The following is a 26,035-nucleotide window of genomic DNA, read 5'->3' on the forward strand; positions in this document are numbered from 1 at the left end:
AGATTTCTGGGAGCTGGAGGATGACCTGACCTGGAGAGCCAACACCAAGGAGCTGCTGAAGAAGGCGCAGCAGAGACTGTATTTTCTGAGAATTCTCAGAAAGAACCATCTCCCAAAAAATCTGCTCCTTGCTTTTTATCACTGTTCCATCGAGAGTGTGCTCACGTACGGACTGTGTTTGTGGTACGTCAGCTGCACTTCCTCAGAAAAGAAAGCGCTCCACAGGGTCGTCAGGACAGCGGAGAGAACAATTGGTTGTACCCTCCCCACTCTGGAACAAATCTACACCTCCCGATGCCGCAAAAAAGCAATTGACATTTCATAGGATTCATCACATCCCGGTCATTGCCTCTTCCAGCTTTTGCCATCGGGTAAGAGATACAGAGCAATGAAAACAGGACAAACCGCCTTAAAAACAGCTTTTATCCGAAAGCAATCATGGCCCTGAACTCAGAATAAAACTGGTCCATATTGTTCTACCAATGTGCAATATAGACCTTAAGTCAACAAGTGCAATTTGTATATTTATTACTATTCGGTTTGGTATTATTTTCTCTCTTCTTGTCTTTTTAACTCTTATTCCTCACACTGAGTCGATTGCACCTTCAATTTCGTTGTTCCTTTGTAAATGTGACAATGACAATAAAGATCTATCTATCTATCTATCTATCTATCTATCTATCTATCTATCTATCTATCTATCTATCTATCTATCTATCTATCTATCTATCTATCTATCTATCTATCTATTATTACAGTTAATTCCCAAAGATGTGTAACGAAGATTAAAATGATAATATTTACAGGTGTATACTGCCAAATGAAACCATTGCTAGTGAGTCACATAGAGAACTACATATATGAAATAAGCAAATATTAACAAAAATAAATAAATTAAATTAAATTAAATTAAATAAGCAACTAATAAGTACAATTGATGGTAAAATTTTAGAGAACTTGCAGTTTTGAAAATATTTTGAAAGAGAAACAGCTAAAGTGAAAGCTGAACTGAATGGCCTATTTTCATCCAAACTTTGCTGATGTTGTTTTTAGTTAGGAGGAAACAAAAGTACTTTTTTTATAAGAACAAAATGACCTAATAACCTTTCCAGGTTGTTTTTCAATGCAGTATGGTTGCATTATCTTAGTTTTCTATTTCATTTTTTATAAATTTATAAGTTAACCTCTGAATGATGATCTGTCCATAACTATCTCATTTTATGCTTTGGTGTAGTTGGCATTCTTTCCATCAAGTTCATGTGATGCCTCCATCTTCTGACTCCTTTCTTAGAGGACTGAACTTTCAGATTCTCTCTTATTTATGTCATAAACCCACAACTGTGTATTATTTATGTGTTTATTTTCTTGTTGGCATGCTGACTTCACAAAAGTAAAACTTTACAACTGAATAGAAGCTGATCTGTGGAGCATTTTTAAATTATTTACAGTTTATTACTTCTCTTTCCTTATGTTCACTTAGAAACAGGTGTTGCATTTTTTCAAATGAAAATCAATATTGGAGAGTTACGCTTTTCAGATTATGCACTGATGATCACGACATTCTGCAGTTATTTCCTCTGAACTGTTTTTTTCACTCATTAAATTCACATTTCTCTACTTATTGAAACAGCACAGATAAACATTTTCTATACATTTTTCATTTAAACAGTAACTTTCTGCTTAAAATAGTCTTTACAACAGTAAACCCTTCTCTATGATATCATAAAATAATTAGGAGTCATACTCCTCAGTTGTCAAAAAATGCTCATTATACCAAAAAAATGCACCCATTATTTCAAATTAGGGTACTAGGTTATTACCCTAGCTAAATTTTTAAAGAAATAAACCAATCATTTCATGAACTTGCTCATTTCATTATAGGTTTAGAGGTCGTTACAGCTTTTCTTGACAACACTGAACACAAAATATATTCTTTTAGCTTTTCTGTATTTTATTTTTTAATGGTAATTATGTGCTTAAACTAGATCTCTGTCAAACAAAAATGTGGCTAAAATGTTACCTAATACATGTGGCCTGACATATCTTTAAAGGGTGGATTTAGAAAGTGACTGCAAAAAAACAAACATAACCCAGTCTTCTAGTTTAGAAAAGTAGTCCTTATTTTGGTGCTCTGGAATTAGCTCAATGCAAATATTAAAAAGAACTGAAGGGATAACAACCATACCACCAGCACCAGGTAAGTCACCTGACGTTAAGCCCAGCCAATACTTGGATGGGAGATAGATAGATAGATAGATAGATAGATAGATAGATAGATAGATAGATAGATAGATAGATAGATAGATAGATAGATAGATAGATAGATAGATAGATAGATAGATAGACAAACATACAGACAAACAGAAAGACAGAAAGAAGGAACTATATGCTAGACAGACAGACAGACAGACAGACAGACAGACAGACAGACAGACAGACAGACAGACAGACAGACAGACAGACAGACAGATAGATAGATAGATAGATAGATAGATAGATAGATAGATAGATAGATAGATAGATAGATAGATAGAAGGCACTATATGCTAGATAGACAGACAGTCAGAAAGAAAGAAGGCAATATATGTTAGACGGACAGACAGACAAACAGACAGAAAGAAAGAAATGTAAAGCAACAGATAGATAGATAGATAGATAGATAGATAGATAGATAGATAGATAGATAGATAGATAGATAGATAGATAGATAGATAGATAGATAGATAGATAGATAGATAGATAGATAGATAGATAGATAGATAGATAGATAGATAGAACTTTATTTGTCCCAAGGGGGAGATTAAAACTTTGCAAAACCTCAAGAAAAATTATATATATATAATTATTATAACAACCCACAACCCTCCAAACACACACAACAACTTCTGTCTTGGATAATACAGTAAGAGATAATGCAAAAGCCACGAAATCCAAAATCTTGATTTAATTACATAACCTGATCTTCATATGCTCTCTAAGCTAGCTTGATAACTTCACATGTTCACACTACCAATTTAATACAGTAATTTGCTCTTCAGGACTGTTGCAAAACATAAAAGTAATTGGGTCAATATTATATGATTGTGGCATATATGAAGTCCTAATGCAAAGATTTACTCCACAACAACCCAAAGACTTCATATTATTTATTATTAACAATTGTATTCCCCTCAACTGGTGATGCAGTTGTTAATTCTGATGTCGCTAGGCCCTGGAGACTAGGCTGAAATCCTGATCTGGCCACTGTCTTTTCAGAGCTTGCATGTTCTCCTCCTTTCTTTAGGTTTTTTATCCAGGCACTTCAGCATTTTTTTTACATACTAAAGACGTGTAAAGAGCTATTGCCCCAACCAATGCTCCTGCTTTTTGGGTGTGGCTACAGGAACGACGGTAAATCAAAAACTAAAGGCAACTGGAAAATTACACTGTAACTGTAATAGCTAGAAGCTGATGTTAGTCTACTTAAAGCCAAGGTCAAATGAACATAAACACTCCTTCGGTGGATTGCACCATTGTTGAATCAAGCACCAGAAAATGTAATTGTGGACTTGTGTGTGTGTGTGTGTGTGTGTGATATTGATAGACAGCCAGATTGAGCTTTGTCAGATACACTTGTTCTTCCTGCTTTAAAATTTTCTACACATTCATAAACTTTTTCATGAGTCATACTGTTTTCACTTCTGTACTGAGCCAACATCCTTCTGTGAATTTCAGCAGGTCTCACTCCCTCTGCCCAAAGAAATCTCACTACAGCGTGCAGTTCATTAATGGTGTAATCCCGGAGAGGACCGTCCATGTTCATTTTACTTTGGCTTTAACTAGACTAATGGCAGAGTGCTGTGCTGTGTGAGTTTGAAGTACGTATAAGCCATTGTGAATGTGTTGCATTGCGTCAGACTCTATATGTTACAGATTTCGTGTACTCTTCAAATTGCCATTACTTTTTTATTTACCCTTGTATACTGTATGTTTGGCTCTCAAAAATCTTTAAAAGTGAATTAAGTGCATTCACCAAAAACAGGTGTTTAGTGATGTGCACTTTTTTATTTAATAAGCTCCATTTTGCAGCGCAAGAGCTCCTGTCTCAAGTGTCACTCCCAACTCTTCTGATATCTGAACACAGCTCTTGTTCTCGTCCCTGAGTACAAAAAGCAATTTGTTATTTAGTTTAGTAAAAAATCATTTTTTTGCTCTGAGATTGTTATTTATTGAGTCTATTAAGGCCTTGGACTTTAATCAGCTCACAAAAAGAAAAACATACTGTACCATCTTTACTGACCATTCAACTGATTAAAATCAGTACTTATAAGGCGGAAACATTGTACTGGAGTTAATTTTTTCTTAAAAAACTCACCCTTTATCATAAAGATAAGCCCTTGTGATGCTCCATGCAGCAATGAATACTGATGGACCCCCTAAACATAGAGATTGAAAAAGAAAAAGATAAAAAACATATCAAAAGAGTGAACAATTTCTGAACCAGCATAAAATAATCAATAGAGTTGGGAAACTACATACATGAACCATTATGGAGAAAAGTAAAAAAAGAAAATAGAAAATCACAGACGTGCCTTTGTCTGTCACATCAAGAGTCACTCAAAATTATTCCCCTTAAGATGCCTTTTCTGTATTATATGCTCAAGTCTTAAAACATCATGGTGTGTCTCATTATAAGTATTTCATATCAACTGAAATGTGATAATGCTGTATTATTTCACAAAATTTTTTATAAAAGTCTTACAAGAGAACACTCAAAATCCTAAAACATTTCTGTAAAATTACTGCAGTTAAGCCATAAATTATACTGAATTAAATGCATGCAACTGAAAAATCACATTTGAATAACACGGGAGACACAAGTGCATAGAGAATAGTGGTGGAGAATTTTAGGCCATCAATTCCACATATTTTGCTGTACAAAATAATCAGTTTTACTTCCGTCAGAATGTAGAATCAGGAGACTTCCAGATTTTCCTTATTTAGTAGACAAGTGAATTTCCCCGTGGGATTAATAAAGTATCTATCTATCTATCTATCTATCTATCTATCTATCTATCTATCTATCTATCTATCTATCTATCTATCTATCTATCTATCTATCTATCTATCTATCTATCTATCTATCTATCTATCTATCTAAGAACATGATCATGGACACATTTCCTGTTTTCATATGAGGTGGTATTAAAAGGTCAAAATAAGTTAATACAGATTTTTTTTATCAAAGTTTGGCTTAGGATCATGATGTAGGGTTTTCTGACATGAAAATCACAAAACTTTAAAAGATAATTTAATCAATGCTGCAGATTTTTATCCAATGAAACTGCCAGATTACCATTTTTTATCACTCACACTTGAAGCGTGACAAAATAACAGTAATTCCTGATCATTGCTAGTCACTTGCAGGCATACAAATAAGATGACAAAACAATACACTGTATTACTATTAAATATCCCAAGAACACTTCTGACTCTGCATGTGAAACACGGGTGCTACAGATTTGGTTTTGTTTTTTTTCTTTCCCCCACACTTTTCAAGCTTTTATTTGGGACTTTATACATGCCATTTTGGGTTACTCAATTAATTTCTAAAGTTTATTTTTAGTTTTGAACTTGTTTTAATGGGGTTAAAATTTTTTATTACCTTTTGGAAGTAGTTGCCATAATGCTGCTATGAAGAAAAGACCAGAAGTGTGTGGCACGTCATGATGATATAAAAGTCATTTCCTGGTTATCCAAGAATGAGGATAAAAAACAACTTTTTGGTGTGCGCTTTGCTTTTTTGACCCGAAATATGAGAGCTGGGAGTTTCATTTTTAACCACAAGTTTTTGTATAAAATTTAGGTTTTGTCAAAAGATAGAACTGATTTTCAGTTTAGACTTTGGCAGTAATCTTGACCAAGAAATGAAGGAGAGTGGTAGGTCTTTAATTCAAAAATTTAATCTTGTGTGAAGGGGCGTCCTGTGTATGGACTAGTTTAATTTTCGGTAGTTGATTATTTAACAATATTTTAGCAGAAATACATGTGCTTTGCACATTGTGAGCATGCAACTGGATGACCTGACATTTTGCGCACAACGATTATCATTGATTTTTTATAATGAAGTTTTTGATATAAAATTGCTGTTGTCCAGCTTTGATCATCACTGGGTCCTGTTCTATCTGAAACTTTTTATATATGTTCTTTATAAAAACATAACTTAAATTTTTTTTTCAGCCTTCACGACCAACTACATGAGCTAAGTAACATATTTAAAGGTATCATTTTTGGGTAGCACTTTTCTTTAAAGCTTGGTAAAACTTAGAACTTCAGAAAGTGATGGGGATTCACTTCTGGCTTCCACAAATAGGATGATGGACTGACTGATAGCAGAAAATAACCAATGAAATGCGCAAAATAAGCCATCTGATGAAGAGATGCTACTGGAAGGTCTTTGCAATAGAAGGGTTTTGAAAAAACAAACAAACAAACAAAAAAAAAAACAAAGTGAAAAATCTGGAATATAACAGGGTGACACAGAAATGTAATGGAGCAAAACACAAATGTACCTGAGTAAAACTAAAAAGTATTGTTGCCATAAATTGCTATGAAAATGATCATTTAACCAAGCACATAATTAATTATCAGTGACAAATTAAATGTAAAGCATTACTAGCCACCACTTCTTTTTTTTTTAAGTCGGCTTTCAATATATTCAGTGCAACTGCTGAATCTTTCATTTGGCTGTCTAAATAACTAAATATTTAATTAGCACATACTAAAAGTTCCTAATGGGTTCTACCAGTGTATAAAATTAAGTGGATCACCTGGTTGTCTAATGATAATGACGCATACTCTCTGCAAAGCTTCACAATATGACATAGACCTTTTAAAGACAGTTTCAAAATGAAGATAAAAGAGCATTCCAAGCAAGTCAGTCATTTGAGTGTAGAAAAGAACAAGCTGGGCAGAAAGGTATAAAGTCACTTCAAGAGTGCTATATGTCCCTTGGAGCTCAGTGCAGTCCATTGTGCAGGAGTGAAAAGAGCCCGTTCCTCTAAATTTTCTAAAGAAATCTACCAAAAGACCAATTGTCACACCAAATTTGTTATGGAACTTTGTAGCTGCAATAAGAAAAGTTTGTGAAGCGATAGTTTTTTTTAAAGAAATCCATCAGATTGGCCTCAAAAAACAACATGTAGAACATTTTGTGATCTAATGTCAGTTTAGTCTAGAATACTAAGTGGTATGTATACTGCAAAACAAACACTGTAGATACATCAGCTAACACCATCTCCATTCTTAGGAATGGTATTGGCAGTCTAGTGCTAATGAGATGCTTTTCAAACAGTAGGAACTGAGCAGCTTGTTGGGACTGACTTAAAAATGAACAGGGCAGAATGCCTAAACATACTGGAAAAAACTTTTGTCTCTGTGCAAGAAAACCTAAACTGTGGAAGGATTTATAACCACAAAAGTTTTTTGTTCATTTAAATCCGATCTTTGGAAACCAGCAAGTGCATGGTGCTGACCTTTATACATTCACTATGGTGATGTTAATTTATCGTAACTCCTGATTGCCATGTCGTAGCAAAGGGAATAGGAACATAAACAAATCCTCTCAAAAAACTGAGGTGCACAAGGAAAATAAAATGGCAGCACACCAAGATGTAAAATAATTTTGGATGCCTAAAAATGACCTCAAGTTCTCAAGCTAATTACAGAAATGATTCCTTGTTCTTCAAAACAATGGAAAGGGAGAAAAAACTAAAAAAATATATAAACTAATGCAGAGACAAATTTAAATTGTGAATTAAAACAAAGGCCTGTCATAAGACTAGGGCTCCAAATCCATCCATTAGGTGTCTTTGTGTGGTGGGAGAGAAATTTCTGTAGCAATTTAGCACCATGAATATGATTGAGGCAAACCCAGGAATTTATCTCTGGTTCATAAGCCTTTTAATAGACCAAATAGTAAATCCGTAAATAGTAAATCTGTTGCCTTCAAAAATTTTATAAAATTTTGAAAAAATGCTGGTGCATTGGTCAAACCATATAGTGTAGAATAATGCAATACTCATAATATCAATGGCAGTCAATGGTAGTATTAAACATGATTTTCCAATCATCTTCGCTTCTAACTGACTGAGGAATGAAGACATTAAGAGAAGGGAAGAGTATACAATTATGATTTTATTTAATTCCATACAATCAATACAAGGGCGTAAACTCACTTTACAAAAAAAGCCAGCGCCAGTTGGACTGGTAATTGGACTAATAAATCCATTTTTCAAGATTTTCCCTATATAAAGAAGTCTCTGATAGTGTTTCATTTTTTTTATAACCAAGTATCTGACCTTTCATTTTTACAGATCACATAACTGAACAGAACAATTAATAGCTGCTACCACATTTGATCCTCACAAAGATGTCCTCACAGATAAACCCACGTCCACCAGTTCACATGGAACACAAACTTCTCTATGATCATTTTCTAAACGGACTTTGCTTGTTGATTTCCCTATAAGACTGAAACCACATGGGCTCATTACATTAAGTCTAAGAGTTATCTAGCTATTTAAAAATATCAATTTCCTTTCCAGTATTGCCCAGTTGATTTTCCAAATGTCCTAGCTAAGTGCAATGAGACTGATTTTTCAGTTCAATTGAGACATACTTATATCTGGTCATATAAACAGTAGCTCCTTTATAATGTGCAAAGGTAATAGAGACTTTACTGGATGCAAGATGAATACTTAAAATTTATGACACTGCAGTTTTTTTTTTTATTTATATATTATTATATTTTTGGGAGGTGTTTTGGAAAGAAGAATACATATTTACTATTAAATTGATCAAATCTAATTCTTCAAAATCCCCTGACTACAAGATCTTAAATGCTTCAAAACCAAAAAACTGTTGGGGAATGAATCCCTGTGCAAGACACTGTATTGTTTCTTATTTACCAAAGACAAGCATGCAGTATGTTATTCTGTTTTCCAAGAAAGAGAGCGATTAAAAAAATACATACCCCAGCCAATCAGGACATACCACCAGAAATATTTCCTTTCAGAGAAGAATGAGATGACCAATAAGGTATGAAGATACAGGCCTTCCACCAGGAGCCAAAAGAAGTTGGCCATAATACAGTAGTGGAAAAAGACAACAGCTGATTTGCAGCCCACCTAAAATTAATAATAATAACATTGAAATAAGAAATCAATATTTATATATAAATAAAACAATGCAGTACACTGCTGCATGAAAGCTAAAGATGGTCACTGAAACATAAACTGAAGCGGTTAAAACTCCATACTTACTAAACAGTCAATCTTTATAGGTAAATGGATAGAGAAATACACATGAAACACGTTATAAAATTAAGGATAGATAGATAGATAGATAGATAGATAGATAGATAGATAGATAGATAGATAGATAGATAGATAGATAGATAGATAGATAGATAGATAGATAGATAGATAGATAGAAGTTTATTAATACTTGATGGGAAATTCACTAGTCATTGCAGCAGCAAAGAATATAAATCATAGTGTTAAAAAACAACTAATAGATCAATGACCATAACCTTTAGACATAATCAAATAATGATATAAGATCAAGAAATAGTATCTCTATCTCCTTTACCTAGTACAGTAAGTGCGAAGACAGACATAATAGGATGAAGCATTATATAGTCTGTTGGCTTAAAGTAAGAAACAGGGCTCTTAGCACACCATAGTGGAAAAAGACAACATGAAGAGGATGAACAGCATTAGTCATGATGGCCTCTAACTTTGCTATCATCCTGTTATATGCCAATATCTCTAATACATCTAGGTCATTCCTCTAATGTATCTGGCTTTCCTGATTGCTATATTCAGGCCTTCTGACATCCCCTGGGCTAATATTAGCAAATGCAAAGTACAGCATTGGGCAGTACACTTGCAACTACAGACTGGCACACTGCCTACAGCAATAGGTCACAAAAATATTTTTTATATAATGTTTTTTCAGCACGCTTTTTATTTCTGGGTCGCAGGGAGGTAATATAGTATACTACAAAATATTATATACAATATAAAAGACTACAGCTACAATTGATTGAAGAATTTGGGCAGACAACAACTGGTGCTTTACCAGTAATAGATTTAAGGGAGAGTGGCAAAGAGAGAGCCACTGTTTAAAAAAATAAATTAAAAAATGCACATGACATCTCAGCTGCAGTTTGCCAGAAGGCACATAGGAGACTCTGAAGTCAGCTGGAAGAAGGTTCTAGTGCCAGCCAAAGCCCATACAGAGCCCTAGTCGGGGGTTGGATCCACCTTAGTGTCTGTGGCATGCTCCCCCTTAAGTTACAAAAACGGTGCCCCTTGGTTGAAAGTACAGCCTGGAATTTAGGATTGTGAAGCATGCACTGCTTGAGTTACATTAAAGGTGCTCTTCTGTGTCTGGAGCGCGCGACCCTTACCTTACATAAACAGTGCCACTTTAGGGGATGTCGCCCCAGGTGGCTGCCTTTGTTGCTTGATGGATTGACTGAATATAGAAGCTTCAAACTTTTTGTCTATTAAACTAAGCACCATGTACATTATCAAAACCAAACTATGTCCACCAAAAAGAATGGTGATGGCAGAGTGAGGCTGTGGGGATGCTTCTCTGCAGCAGAACCTGGGAAACAGGACACCTGGAGAAACACCTTATGTAGTCTGCAAGAAACCTGCACCTTGGGAGATTTGTTTTCCAGCAAGACAACAAGCTCCAGCATAATGCCAAATCTAACGGGAGTAGCTTAAAGCCAAAGCTACACAGGAATGGCTTAAAAACAACAATGTTATTGTCCTGGAGTGGTCCAGTAACAGTTTAGTTCTCAATCCAGTTGGGAATTTGTGGTTGGAGTTAAAAAGTCTGTTTACTTGCAAAGCCGGTGTCATGCTTACCTGATAGACTTTGACCAGATTTGCAAAAAAGAATGAGGAAAAATAGCAGTTTCCAGATATACAAAGCTGACAAAGATCTGCCACAAACTCAAGGATGTCATGGCTGCCAAAGGTGAATCTACTAAATATTGACTTGGTTTAACTACTTATGCCATGAATTATTTGGTGTTTTGTATATGTAATTAACTTAGACCACAAACAAAAAGAATTGTTACCAATTGTACTGTATGTGAAATGTTGTAGGTTTCCTTGGATAAAGGTGACGGCAAATATGTAAATATTAACTACTATTCCATTATGCAGCCCGGAAATTTTATAAAACAAGAAAAATGGGGAAAGATATATAAAAAAGGCAGATGGTGTTAAAACGAAAAAACAAAATTATTTTCAGTTCTTAAATAGAATTCAGAGAATGCCTTTCCTCCCATTCTTTCAGGAGCAGTAAGAACTAACTCCATTCCTCTTCTGGCTTCAGATCACGTCCCCTGATGACATCACATCCACCTTCCCTCCAGATCACCCACCTCTTCCTGTCCCTCAGCTATAAAAAACTACCATCTTTGCTCTGCAGGCAGCCCTTGTTGGTGACTCAGTCTCGACATACTACTCGGCGGAGTATCACTCAGCCTTTTTTTTGTCCCAGGAAATTACAACATACAGGGTGAATCACCCAAAACTTTTCCTGTGTTTGTCTCTCTTTACTATATATACAGTACAGTATATAAAGTATAAATGGAAGCAAAGGTCTGTGATATGGTTTGCATATTTGTAGCTAGTAATTCACAAATGGAGAAAATGAATCACATACAGTGGAACCTCGGATCACGAACGTCTCTGAACATGTACAAATCGGTTTATGACCAAAAAGTTTGGCAAACTTTTGCATCTGTTCACGACCACACACTCGGTATACGAACAAGCCAGTTTCCCTTTCGGTTTGTACGCGCCGATGATTTCTGCACGTGTTCAGCCTCTCCCTGTGCATTCCCTGTGCAGCGAGAAAGAGAGAGAGAGTGAGAAAGAGCACGACACACACACACACAGGCACGAGAGAGACACACACACACACACACAGGCGTGCGAGAGAGACACACACAGGCGCGTGAGAAAGAGAGAGCGAGCAAGCAAGCGAGAGAAGGGGCTGGACGCATAAGGCAGAGAAGGCAGTTAAAGAATGCACTGGGCTTGTTTTTGTTTTCACTTCTGTTTACAGCGATTGGTTCGTAGCGTGCATTGTTGCAATGTTACTTTTCTTGGTGGTTTATTAAATTACAGATTTTTCAAATGTTCATTTTTTTCCCTGTGCTTAAAACTCATTAAAAAAGTGTTTTTAGCGAGCGGTTCGTAGCGCTATAGCGTGAACTCTTGCAGTGTTAGTTTTCTCTGTTGTTCAAGGTTTTCTCAGTGTTATTCAATGTTTTTACATTTAGTTTACTATTATGCTGTGCATTCTATGGTATAATTAACTATATTTGTGCTCAAAAACTTAAAAAATATATATATTTACATACAGTTCGTACAGTCTGGAACGGATTAATTGTATTTACATACAATCCTATTGGGGAAATTGCTTTGGTCCACGACCAAATCGGGTTACGACCAGAGTTTTGGAACGAATTATGATCGTGAGCCAAGGTTCCACTGTATCTTAAAATATTTTTTTATTCCTAAACTTTCAACATCCTACCAAATGTCATCATCAGAGGAAAATGATTATAGACATACAGGAATCAAGGCAATATATAGCAAATGAGGGTGGAGGGTGCAAGGGGGTGGTCAAAAATGTGAAGGGTGTTGGTCATAAAGTCTTTTTTATTATTTAGGTGTCTTTCTTTTTAAGCCTCTATATGCTGGGTTCATGTCCAAATATCTGTTAATGCATTTTCATTTGAGAGCCATGATTCAGCCAGCTCTCTGGCACTTTTAGTATTAGCCCTGAATTTTACTTACACCGTGTCTCAGTTAAATGTGTGGCCGGTTGTATTTGTATTTCGATGTTCTTATATGCGTTTTGCAAGTGTTTTAGATGTTTCTCCCACATATATAGCTGGGCACGCACTGCATAGTATACTGTATACTGCGTTCCATTTCTCTGATGCAGATTTCTTGCTTTTGGCACAAGTAAAATAAATACCTTGGGGATTAGATTGTAAAATTTTTAAAAAAAATATGATTCCAGCAGGCAAAGCACACCATTTCTGAGTAAAAAAGAAACTGTAATGCAATAGCAGATGTTCAGTTGAATACGTGTCTCCCCAAACAGTTCATGGATTTACGTAAATTTCCTCTGACCCATTCTAATAACAAGCATCAGGGATCTTGGCAGCACTGAAGGTAATAAACCCTGAAGCCTGACTGAATGGTACATCTGCTTTTCGATGGGGCAATGTAGTGCTGCCAGGAATCTGTACATAAACACCAGCACTGAATATTAATACGAGTAACTTATTTATTTTTAACACACCAACAAACAGCCTAGTAAATGTTTAATTTAACAAGGGTTTTCCAAAGGAATTCTCCTGTGCTATGATCTGTACTCACCTTAAATTAAGTAACAGAGTAACAATCTCTTTATAACTAAATCTAAAAGCTTTATAAGAATTACACTATGCTTTTGTCACCATTTACCTAAAATCTTTTTGGAAAGTTAAAGCTTCAAGTACAGCATTCTGCATACTTTTTTTCCATAATTTTAATTTATGCTGCCATAGTTTTACTGATCAGCAGAATCACACCACCTACTTGGGAAGCTGTTTATTCAATCAATTATTTTGCATATCCTATCAAAAAACAAAGGGTCCAAAGCAAAAGAAATATAACATACTGAGGCACGTTGGTGTTGCTACTCAGATTCCAGTTGAATTCTCATGTGGCATTTTCCTGTGAGGTCTTTTGTTTGTTGTACCTGTAAACATGTTATGCTCAGGACACTCTGCATTTTTTTTATTCCAAAGAGATGAATTTTGCTGTGAGTAAGTGCCTGTGAGGGTGGGATCTGCAATGGACCGGCATCCCAGCTAAAGTTGGCTCCTTTCTTCTGGCCATTGCTGGGCTCTCCTCCAGCTTCCACTGAGGGCGTACTGAATTAATGGTACTGTATAAATAAATGGATTCAAAAATAATAAATGATAATCAATCCAGGTAATTTTAACACCTTTACTCCACTTTACAGTTGTGGGTGCCACAGCCTATTCCTGGCAGCACTGGGTGCTTGGGAGGAACCAGACTTGTTAGTCTTAAGATGGACTCACACTCACTTTATAGTCATTACTTAGCAGGTACTTGCAAGTCATTGGGTTGTGGGGGAAAAAAACTAAAAATGTTCAAAATAAACCCAATGCAGAGACACAGACTCCACACAGATAGTGTCCACAGTAGTCTTATTTATAAAAATTTGCATGAATGTGCTTGCCAAAAACAGGAAAATGTGTACACCAAAAATAAAATATCAGATTTATAAAACCTGGTGTGTGCACATTTCAACGCAATTTATCCTTTATAAATACAATCACCTTCTCTTCAGGAAACTCGTCTCGAACCTACATCCATATACAGTATGGTGCATTTTAATTAACCTCATACATATGCAATCACAATGCTCCAAAATTCATTGGCTGGTAGAACTGCCCTGCTCCTGACATGTCGAGAGCTGGCCACCTACATTCAAGAATATCTGCCTGTGTTCCACAACTTAGAGCACAAGATCATGCGTGGCATTACAGTGCCTCTCTCTGCGTTCTGGGTGGACAGGGAAAGGCGTAAGGTGCCAGTGTCTGAGTGGGTAGCTACTATCATTTGGCACATGTAATGACATGATTGTTACAATGAATAATACAGGGGCGACACGGTGGTGCAGTGGTAGCGCTGCTGCCTCGCAGTAAGGAGACCTGGGTTCGCTTCCGTGGAGTTTGCATGTTCTCCCCATGTCTGTGTGGGTTTCCTTCAGGTGCTCCGGTTTCCTCCCACAGTCCAAAGACATGCAGGTTAGGTGCTTTGGCAATACTAAATTGTCCCTAGTGTGTGCTTGTTGTGTGTGTGTGTGTGTGTGTGTGTGCCCTGCGGTGGGCTGACGCTCTGCCTGGGGTTTGTTCCTGCCTTGCGCCCTGTGTTGGATGAGATTGGCTCCAGCGGACCCCCGTGACCCTGTATTAGGATATAGCGGGTTGGACAATGACTGACTGACTGAATAATACAGGCCATATGAAAACCTGAGGTTTCAGCTAGTTATCTTACCAAAAGCTAGTTACCATGTGCAACTCCATCATGTTTGTCAAAGCTACTTTGCAACAAATGAAACATGGGCTGACCCAGGCCACGGTGACACAATGTTTCTTAGCCACCTCATGGAATCACAGATGACTTGTGCATTATTGAAATGTAACAGCTCACAGTTAACAAAAGCAGCTTCATCTTTGCTAAGTTCCCTTTGTGCAATATGAGTGTATTATAGTGCTACGGAGAACTGGACACAGCTGCAGATTTCCTTTTTTATATTGATGTAGTAGTAGGGTGTTTTACCTTGTCAGCCAATATGGATATGGTGAGAAGTTAAGCAAAATGACACCATTCATTGGCTAACGAAAAGATTACAATATGAAAGCTTTTGAGGCAACTCAGGCCCCTTCTTCAGGCAAGATGTAATCAAATTATCAATCTCATCTTGCTTGAAGAAGGGGTTTGAACTGCCTTGAAAGCTTGCATATTGTGATCTTTTAGTTAGCCAATGAAATGTGTAATTTTGCTTGACTTCTCTTTTAATATTGACAAAAACATGTTATGTTTTATGTATGTGCAGCCACACCATATGAAAACTGGATGAAATGCCCCACTGGTCAGTTAATGGCCTTTAGCACAGCAGGCATGAGGGAGTGAAGCTCGGCCATAAAGAAGTGACAACTACCAGCCAAACTGGCAAAAAATAACAAAAAAGTTCTTCGGTTGGTAGCATTGGCCCAATTTCAAAGGTAACTAAAATGCAGTCAGTCATATTTGTCATGTCAATGCACATAATAATAACAGCTTGGTGATATAATTTATAGTGCGTGAGAATCGTCATTTAGCTGGATTGGAAGCATTTTTCTACCATTTCTCAGTTTCCTCAAAATGTTCTGAATGGATGGCTCAGAGTTGCCATAAATATATGCATATTCCCCAGGCAAGTTTTCATTTACGAGGGTCATTCAAAAAGTTTATGCACTTCTATATTTTCATTGGAAACAGTGAAGGCGGGAAGAGTACTAACTGGTTATGTCTGAGAGTGTCATGTGACTATTTCTGTATGGCAAGCTGGCTGCCCTAGCAGTTTAGCACAAGAGTTGTCACCCTGTGGTGAAGATGGCTTTGAAACTTATAAATTGCACCAAAGAGGAACAGCCTTCTGTCATACGCTCTTCGTGGGCAGAGAATGTGCCGGGAGCACAAATTCATCTCTGCATGTGTGTTCAGTATGGAGATAAAGTTCTCTCTCGTAGAGTAGTCTATGAGTGGGTTGAAATGTTTTAAAATGGCCGTACTAGTGTGACGGATGCACTAGTGCTCTGGACGTCCAGCTAAAGCCACGACCACAAAGAATGAAGATAGAACCCTGATGTGAAAGCAGTGGTGCATCAGTGGCTACATGCTCAACCGAAAACATTTTTTGCTGATGAAATTAAGAAGTTGGTACGACACTGGGAAAATTGCATCACAAAGGACTATGTATGCAGAAAAGTGACGTAACTTGTTTTTGAAATCCTTAATAAATCGAGTTAAAAAAAAAAGTGCAGAAACTTTTTGAACATCCCTCGTAAGTCCCGATGTTTGCGTGGGAAGTTGCCTACTCACATTTTGCACCTCTTGTGTGCATATCTAAGCTTTATAAATGAGACTCCTGGTCAACATTTAAACACTAAGCTATGGAACCGTGAAACAGTGAGGCAAGTTACATTTTGCACCTCTTATGTGCATATCTAAGCTTTATAAATGAGACTCCTGGTCAACATTTAAACACTAAGCTATGGAACCGTGAAACAGTGAGGCAAGTTACAGTATATCAAAATATAAGCAGGTTAAAAGATGTTGCACTTTCCTCCACTGGTCTTTTGACATGCTGTAATGTAAATTAATGTTACTGTGTATCTGAATAAATCTGTATCTTTAAATTTATGCATAATGTAATCAGTAATTTATAAAGTGTGTAATTACATTTACTTGTGAACTTCTTACAGTGCTCTGAGCCTGCACTCAGTATAGAGCACTACACACAAATAAACTGAACTGAATTGAATAATGTTAACTGGCCACTCTAAATTACCTTAGGCTGGGTGAATGCACGTGCATGCCCTGTTATGGACTGGCATTCAGTCAGTCCAAAGATAGCTTCAGGGATGGACTTCAGAATCCTAAAGTTATGCAAACAAGTAAAGAAAATGAATGAATAACAATGCATTGCTAAGACACATGCCTATATGGGTGACCATTATTTTATACAGACAGGCCTATTTTCTGACCATTATTAAATACAGTAGAAAGTCTGCACAGTGGGTGGCAATGTGGTGCTGTGATTAGCACTGCTGCCACACAGGTCTTGAGTTCGATTTCTAGCTCTGCAGAGAGTTGGCAAATTTTCTTTTTTTTTACAGTACACTACATCAAAATATAATACATATTATGTTAATGGACCACTTAAAATGGCTCTGTAAGAGTGACTACAAGTGTTTACGTGATTGTGTCCTGCAATGGATTGACATTTCATTCAAAGTGTATTTTTGGTATATACTTAATGCTCCTGGGATAAACGCTACGCCCCCATTAACCTGAGCTGGACAGGCAGAATAGAAAACAAATGGATAGATAAGTAAGTGTGTGAACATGCCCTGTGGTGAACCATCCAGGAATGGTTCTTGTCCTGCAACCTTTCAATAAAGGAAACTACTCGCAAAAGTGATGAATGCATAGCTTGATTAGTGGATGTTATAAATAAAAGTATTTCACAAAGCAGGTCACACCATTAAAATCTTGTTTTATATCCAAATATACAACCTTAACATGCAATAACCTGTATCAAAAGGTAAAAACATCTATATATATAATTCACTAAGCCGCCGCCAGAGCAAGCAAGACACCCATGGAAGCACGCAGGACAGAGCCACGGCCACCAACTCCAAGACCATTGGATATGACGACAACTTGCAGAGCCACGCCCACCAACTCAGACGTGACGACACAGAAAAAACGGCGTCATTTATGTTCGTCTGTGCTAGAGTCCACATGCACCTCTGAGCCACGTTGACTGTTCATAGAGGCATGTTTCTTGCGGATGTGAATCGCTATATGCAGCGTGTAAAACAGTTTGCGAGGGGTATCCCATGGGATCCTTAAAACAATCCTTTAAAACTGAGGTTAAAACACAATGAAGGAAGCAGTCTTTAAAAACCAATAAGCCCTGTGCCTCTGTTTCATTAGCGTCTCACCTGCTTCACCGATGCAGGCCCTGCAACAGTCGAGACGCTCTCTCAGCAGCTGACCTTCTCTGTGCCTGACTCCACTACTGTCAGTCGCCTGATTAAAAATGGCCTTTTCAAGGGGAGCTATGGACCCGCTATACCACAGGAATACACTGCCTTCGAGCCTGCTCTCGCTCACTCTAACGTACCGGCTTTCTCTCTCTCCTCACTCGCTCGCACACTGGACAGGGGAGAAACACCCGCAGCACGACTCCACCCGGAAACCGTTTCAGCTACACTTCCATGCCCCTCGCTACGTTGTGAGCGCGATGATTATTTATTTAAAAATGGCCTTTTGAAGGGGAGCTGTGGACCCGCTATACCACAGGAACACCTGTGACATTGCCTTCACATTGTTTTCCTTTTATTTCTGATCCCGTCGAGCAGATCAGACACCCAGGCAAACAACACTGAATAATCAATAGCTGCAACTACTGTACTTTGCCCGCCCCAACTCCTCACCTGAGTCAGTTTCGTCTGTGTTCAGCAGTGTTTCTCAAACTCGGTCCTGGTGAACCCCTATGGCTGCAGGGTTTTGTTCCAACTGGATTCCTAATCATTACTGCCGGTGAAACTCATCCGGGATAAGTCGGTTTTTCAAATGCAGCCGTGTAGCAGATTAGTCTACCTGGATGTAATAATCTGAGATGAATGCGCATCCCCGCGCTGAGTGAAAAGCCAATGTATATTGAGTCTAGAAAACATGATCGGCAAGTCTTTGATAGGCTGCAACAAAATGATGAAAGAACGGGTGCATTTTTTTCACACAAGCTGTGTGTGTGTGTGTGTGTGTGTGTGTGTGTGTGTGTGTGTGTGTGTGTGTGGGTGGGTGGGTGGGTGGGTGGGTGGGTATGTGTGTGTGGGTGGGTGGGTGGGTGGGAGTTAGTTAGTTAATTAGTTACTCGAAGGATTTCAAGATTTAATATGCACAAGCGGTAACACTACAAAAGCAGCCCAAACCAGAAAAGACGGCTGGCAAAAACTGGCCGACAAATTAAACGCGTGTGCATTGTACTTACTGAAAGTAGATTTTGCAAATGTTCATTTTTTTCCCTCATTTTAGACAACTGTGTCTTTCCGGAAGTGTTCAGCCATCAATAAATAATTATGAGGCGTATGCCTGCAGGAACACGTGCAGCGAGCGAGCGAACGAGCAACACACACACACATACAGGCACGCGCGCGCGCGCGCGAGAGAGACAGCGCTGGACACATATGAATAGATAGATAGATAGATAGATAGATAGATAGATAGATAGATAGATAGATAGATAGATAGATAGATAGATAGATAGATAGATAGATAGATAGATAGATACTTTATTAATCCCAATGGGAAATTCACAATATCCAGCAGCAGCATACTGATACAATAAATAATATTAAATTAAAGATTGATAATAATGCATGTGAAAAACAGACAATAACTTTGTATAATGTTAAATGTTAACGTTTACCCCCCCGGGTGGAACTGAAGAGTCGCATAGTTTGGGGGTGGAACGATCTCCTGAATCTGTAAGTGGAGCAGGACAGTGACAGCAGTCTGTCGCTGAAGCTGCTCTTCTGTCTGGAGATGACATTATTTAGTGGATGCAGTGGATTCTCCATAATTGATAGGAGCCTGCTGAGCGCCCTGCGCTCTGCCACAGATGTCAAACTGTCCAGCTCCATGCCAACAATAGATAATAATAATAATACTTCGTTACATTGATATAGCGGTGTTCTCAGTATTCAAAGCTCTATCCACACAGGGAGGAACCGGGAAGCGAACCCACAATCTCCCACAGTTTCCTTACTGCAAAGCAGCAGCACTACTACAGCGCCACATGGCAGTTAAAGAATGCACCGGGCTCGATTTTGTTTTCACTTCTGTTTACAGCGATCGGGTCGTAGATAGCATTGTTGCAATGTTACTTTCTTGGTGGCTTATTACATTACGGATGTTTCACATGTTAATTTTTTCCCCTGTGCTTAAAAGACATTAAAAAAGCATTTCTCCACTGTAACTCCGGAACATCTCAGTACGCAAGCTATATTAAGCGTCAACAACGAAGACTCACTATACCTTAATCTACAAGTACTGACACTTATCCCTACCGACGAAGTAACTTTCACCAGCGTGGCCTTCTTTGTCACAGACAATTATATGTTGCTCTCTCCAGAGGTCTATCTTTTCATTCACTCACAGTCGTATCCTCAAACCCACGCCATTTTCACAACTGTGTCATTCAGGAAGTGTTCACCCATCAATACATAATTATGCGGCGTATGCTACGTCGTGGGTTGGCTAGTTAAATATATTGAGTAAAGCAGTTAGACAAATACTTCATACTTCTAAAAGAGGAAAAAGATTCTGTAAACTTTAAAAACACAAACACAATGCTTGAGCTGTTGAAATTTCATCAGATTGGCAAGTTAGATGCTTAAACAATCCTGATGTATGACAGAGTAAGAGTATCACAGTTCTATTGTGCCAAGAATGCTTTAATGTCCTTCTTGTCTTAACTCTATTGATTTATGTACTTAACAGGATGGGCTCTAAGTGGGTAAAAAAAATCGATAGATGGTGTAGCAAGACTGATTGCTTTCTTACTAATTTTGAAATTGACCACAACTGATTCCCTTGCGTGCAATACCTAAATGTTTGCTCATAACTTCTTGTTAGAATGAGTCCCATGAGTTCCATGCAACATTTGTGGAAAACAGCAAGAAATCAGAGAGTATAAGTAGAGGGATGAGCTGCCTTTATAAATACAGTGTCACACATTTCCTTTCTTTCTTTTGAAACCTCTTGTTGATGTTCTTCTATTGTCTATTTAATTTAATTATTCTGTGTTTAATGTTATTATATTGCCTTTCAATAATTCTGTACATTTTATTAGGTGTTTTTGTATGTAATGTGCAAATTACAGTCATTTCTGTCTATCTGTCTTCATGAAACAACCTGCTGCTCAGTGGTTAGATTTTTTAAAACTTTTTTAAAACACTTTTTCTACAAGGAAGTTTTTGCAACAGTTCAATTTTCATTGAGATATTTAAAGTAGAATATGCTGTACAATGTTGTGAAATTTCTAAATCATCCACTAAAGGAACAGGTGAATTTGTGTACTCAAAGATCTTAAAATACACACTCTATGCAATTTCAGTTAGATTAATTCACTGTTTCAAACTTATCTTAAGAGGGGTTACTTGGTTTTTTATATTTTGCACATTTTTTTATTAGTTTGATGGCTGCTCAGACACCCTGTACAAGTTAGTCAAAACTTCTGGGGAGGCGCTTGTGCACAAGCTGCTCGTACAACAGTTTGCTTCCTCTGCTGTTTGAGGTAAGTTAAATGTAACAGTCAAAAAAAAGTATTGTATCTTGAAGTGAATGGAAGAGGAAAGGAATAAACAAGTGTTTTATTTGGAAATGCATTGATCAGGTAAAGAATTCTGTAAGGGTCACTCTATCAGCATAGAGTGAACAAATGTGTACACCTACACTAAAATCATCCTCTTGACTATTATCTGAACATCACTATTGTTAAAACTGTACTACTACTGTACTGTAGTAGATTGCTTGAAAAATGCTTAAAGGAATACTCCACCGTAAAAGGATATTTTTATATGTTAATTACCCATTGTGGGTTGTAGGGATTTCTGAGTATAATTTGAATCTTATGTTTTCATGTAGAATGGAGATAACAGTGTTTCTGTTAAGGCTATGGTGACCAACACTGGACAACAACAAATAATGCAATAATGTCTGCACAAACTCCACCTCTTCCTGTTATTCACTGATCACAAGTTCTACCTTCAATTCAAAAGCTTGTTCCTGAGTGAACGTGTTGCTTCTACATGCACCGATCTGATTTTCCGATAGAATTTATTAAACCATTTTTTGGGAAATACGCATGCATTTTGTACATTGGGAACCTATGATTGAGTGACCTGACATGCATAGTATGCAACATGAGTAACACAAACTTTTTTCATGGATGGCTTTACATTGTTTGTTGTGGTCCAGCACTTGTCTGAATAGATGTCCATTCCATTAGAGAGTGTGTTATCTAGGTTCTGAGTCATTACTGCAATCTGCATGGGATAACATTTTGGAAAAATATCACTTTTAGGTGGACATAGAAAGAAGGTGAGTGAGAAGAAAGAATTAAATGATAAAGTAGAATAAACAGACTTAAAGTGTTGGAAAGATGAAGTCACAAGAACCATTAAAAAAGAGATGAGGATAGGTAAAGCAGTAGGCCCAACTGAGGTGGTGACGGATACCTTGAAGACAACAGATGTTTCCAGAGTTAAATGGCTGACAAACCTCCTAAAGATTTCCAAAAATTGGAAAAGAAGTGCGCTCATTCCAGTATACAGTAATCCCTCCTCCATCGCGGGGGTTGCGTTCCAGAGCCACCCGCGAAATAAGAAAATCTGCGAAGTAGAAACCATATGTTTATATGGTTATTTTTATATTGTCATGCTTGGGTCACAGATTTGCGCAGAAACACAGGAGGTTGTAGAGAGACAGGAACGTTATTCAAACACTGCAAACAAACATTTGTCTCTTTTTCAAAAGTTTAAACTGTGCTCCATGACAAGACAGAGATGACAGTTCTGTCTCACAATTAAAAGAATGCAAACATATCTTCCTTTTCAAAGGAGTGCGTGTCAGGAGCACAGAATGTCACATAGATAGAGAAAACAATCTAGCAAACAAATCAATAGGGCTGTTTGGCTTTTAGGTATGCGAAGCACCGCGGCACAAAGCTGTTGAAGGCGGCAGCTCACACCCCCTCCGTCAGGAGCAGGGAGGGAGAGAGAGAGAGAGAGAGAGAGAGAGAGAGAGAGAGAGTTTGTATTTCAGTCAAAAATCAATACGTGCCCTTCGAGCTTTTAAGTATGCGAAGCACCGTGCAGCATGTCGTTTCAGGAAGCAGCTGCACAAAAGATAGCAACGTGAAGATAATCTTTCAGCATTTTTAGACAAGCGTCCGTATCGTCTAGGTGTGCGAACAGCCTCCCTGCTCAATCCCCCTACATCAGGATCAGAGAAAGTCAGCGCAAGACAGAGAGAAAAGTAAGCAATCTAGCTTCTCAGCCATCTGCCAATAGCGTCCCTTGTATGAAATCAACTGGGCAAACCAACTGAGGAAGCATGTACCAGAAATTAAAAGACCCATTGTCCGCAGAAATCCGCGAACCAGCAAAAAATCTGCGATATATATTTAAATATGCTTACATATAAAATCCGCGATGGAGTGAAGCCGCGAAAGGCGAAGCGCGATATAGCGAGGGATCACTGTACAAAGGAAACGGTGATTCTCTGGAGCATGGGTCATATTGAACAATCAAGTTTTAAGAGAGATAACGAAGGTGGTTGAGACAGCATAAGAAAAAACAATCAGTGAAAGTTAATGAAAATTACTGACCCTGGGTGAGATTCCACTCTACCACAACCCCTGTAATAAAATTAAAATAATGGTTTGCTCGATCAATGTATAATTTTAATCATTGATAAAAACAACAGGAATGATTATTGATCTCAATTCTTTCCCAGCAGTGATATGAGCTATCATTCATTTTATATACACAATTAAGCATTATTCTGAGCAATGGATTTGCTTTAGTTGGTATTGCGATTATTTGTTTTGGTTTATAAAGCTTACAGAATGTTAAATCTGTATGCTTGACTTTTATTCTTTCAAATGGACCTTGCTTAAGTGCCCATAGACTGTCTCTGTAGCAAGAAGAATTGCAAAGTGACAGACTGAAAGAAAGTGGAAACATTCTTCTGATTTTTGTGTTACATCAGTCAACATTTTTTTCTTATCTTCAATTAGGGTTAGGGTCCTAAAGAACATTTATTTCTTGCCCATTGATTATGAAATTCTCTATTTAAATAAAAATACCCTCTTGATAGATAGATAGATAGATAGATAGATAGATAGATAGATAGATAGATAGATAGATAGATAGATAGATAGATAGATAGATAGATAGATAGATAGATAGATAGATAGATAGATAGATAGATAGATAGATAGATACTTTATTAATCCCAATGGGAAATTCACATTATCCAGCAGCAGCATACTGATACAATAAATAATATTAAATTAAAGATTGATAATAATAATAATGCAGGTGAAAAACAGACAATAACTTTGTATAATGTTAAATGTTAACGTTTATCCCGGGTGGAATTGAAGAGTCGCATAGTTTGGGGGAGGAACGATCTTCTCAATCTGTCAGTGGAGCAGGACAGTGACAGCAGTCTGTCGCTGAAGCTGCTCCTGTGTCTGGAGATGATACTATTTAGTGGATGCAGTGGATTCTCCATAATTGATAGGAGCCTGCTGAGCGCCCTTCGCTCTGCTACAGATGTTAAACTGTTCAGCTCCATGCCAACAATAGAGCCTGCCTTCCTCACCAGTTTGTCCAGACGTGAGGCGTCTTTCTTCTTAATGCTGCCTCCCCAGCACACCACCGCGTAGAAGAGGGCGCTCGCCACAACTGTCTGATAGAACATCTGCAGCATCTTATTGCAGATGTTGAAGGACACCAGCCTTCTAAGGTAGTATAACCGGCTCTGTCCTTTCTTACACAGAGCATCAGTATTGGCAGTCCAGTCTAATTTATCATCCAGCTGCACTCCCAGATATTTATAGGTCTGCACCATCAGTACACAGTTGAAAACACTGTACACTCTTGAAAACATTTCTTATACTGAACACTCAAAATTATGCAAACATTTTATATGTAGTGCTTAACAAACAGAGGAATAAGTGCCAGTACAGTTAATTCAATTTCTGTGTACATTAACCTTTAGAAAGCTTTCCATCCGTAATGCTGACTGTTTCCAGGATGTTGCAGCAAAAGGATTTCTCAACTCTCTGTTCAACAATTGAGAATAATCCTTATCCTGAAGTCTTATGAGGGGTGATAAAAAAATGTTTTGACCTTTAACCTGAAAGGCTTTGTTCTACGGTGCTGATTTTGCAAGTGGCGAAAGATTAGCTGCTGCTTACTAAAATAGCTGAATTACAAGACTTTCGCATTTGTGATGTAATGTAAATACTAGCAGTATTACCTGGCATTGCCCAGAAAATTTCCTAACATAATCAGCCTCTTTCTCTGTACGATATTTGTTTTTCTTTTTTTTACCAAGAGGTTAATATTATTAGTTAACTGGTGCTCCTTATTCTGAAATATGCTAGATACAATTGCCCATGAGTAAATCATTCCTGTCGCACAGCCTGCTTTTCCTAGTGACTGACCTTGGTTTTTGTTGATGGTCACTTCAAAACACAATTTACAGGAAACTGTATACTTTTGAATTAAAACATGCAGTTTGTAGGAATAATGAGGATTTCAAGTATAAATCTAATTTCACCCTGTAGCACATCTTGTAAAAATGGTAGCTTCAATCAAATTGCAATGTAATGCTTTCACCTGTAATCTTGTAGCATTACAAAGCTGTGGGCGGTTTAGATCAAAAGCAATATTGTTAACGTCAGTTCCACGCTCCCTGGTTTCATCCAGAAGCCTGTGGTAGTGTGAGTTGGCTCCACACTACCAGGTCCTTCCGGGAGTCCGCTGCCATTAATAATGTACCCGAGGGATGAGCCAGGTAAATGA

At 37.6% G+C, this 26,035-nt stretch overlaps 1 protein-coding gene across 1 annotated transcript in view; it reads right to left on the reverse strand.

Moving 5' to 3' along the window:
- vipr1b (vasoactive intestinal peptide receptor 1b) overlaps window positions 1-26,035 on the reverse strand; it is a 251,631-nt gene that overhangs the window by 33,636 nt on the left and 191,960 nt on the right. Inside the window, exons 7-8 of the mRNA XM_028804190.2 lie at window positions 9,014-9,167; window positions 4,355-4,415 (exon numbers count right to left, since the gene is read on the reverse strand). Of these exons, the coding sequence (XP_028660023.2) occupies window positions 4,355-4,415; window positions 9,014-9,167 (215 nt within the window). The remainder of the gene's footprint in view (window positions 1-4,354; window positions 4,416-9,013; window positions 9,168-26,035) is intronic.

The sequence above is a fragment of the Erpetoichthys calabaricus genome, chromosome 6 (assembly GCF_900747795.2).
Source record: "Erpetoichthys calabaricus chromosome 6, fErpCal1.3, whole genome shotgun sequence".
NCBI classification, from domain to species: domain Eukaryota; kingdom Metazoa; phylum Chordata; class Cladistia; order Polypteriformes; family Polypteridae; genus Erpetoichthys; species Erpetoichthys calabaricus.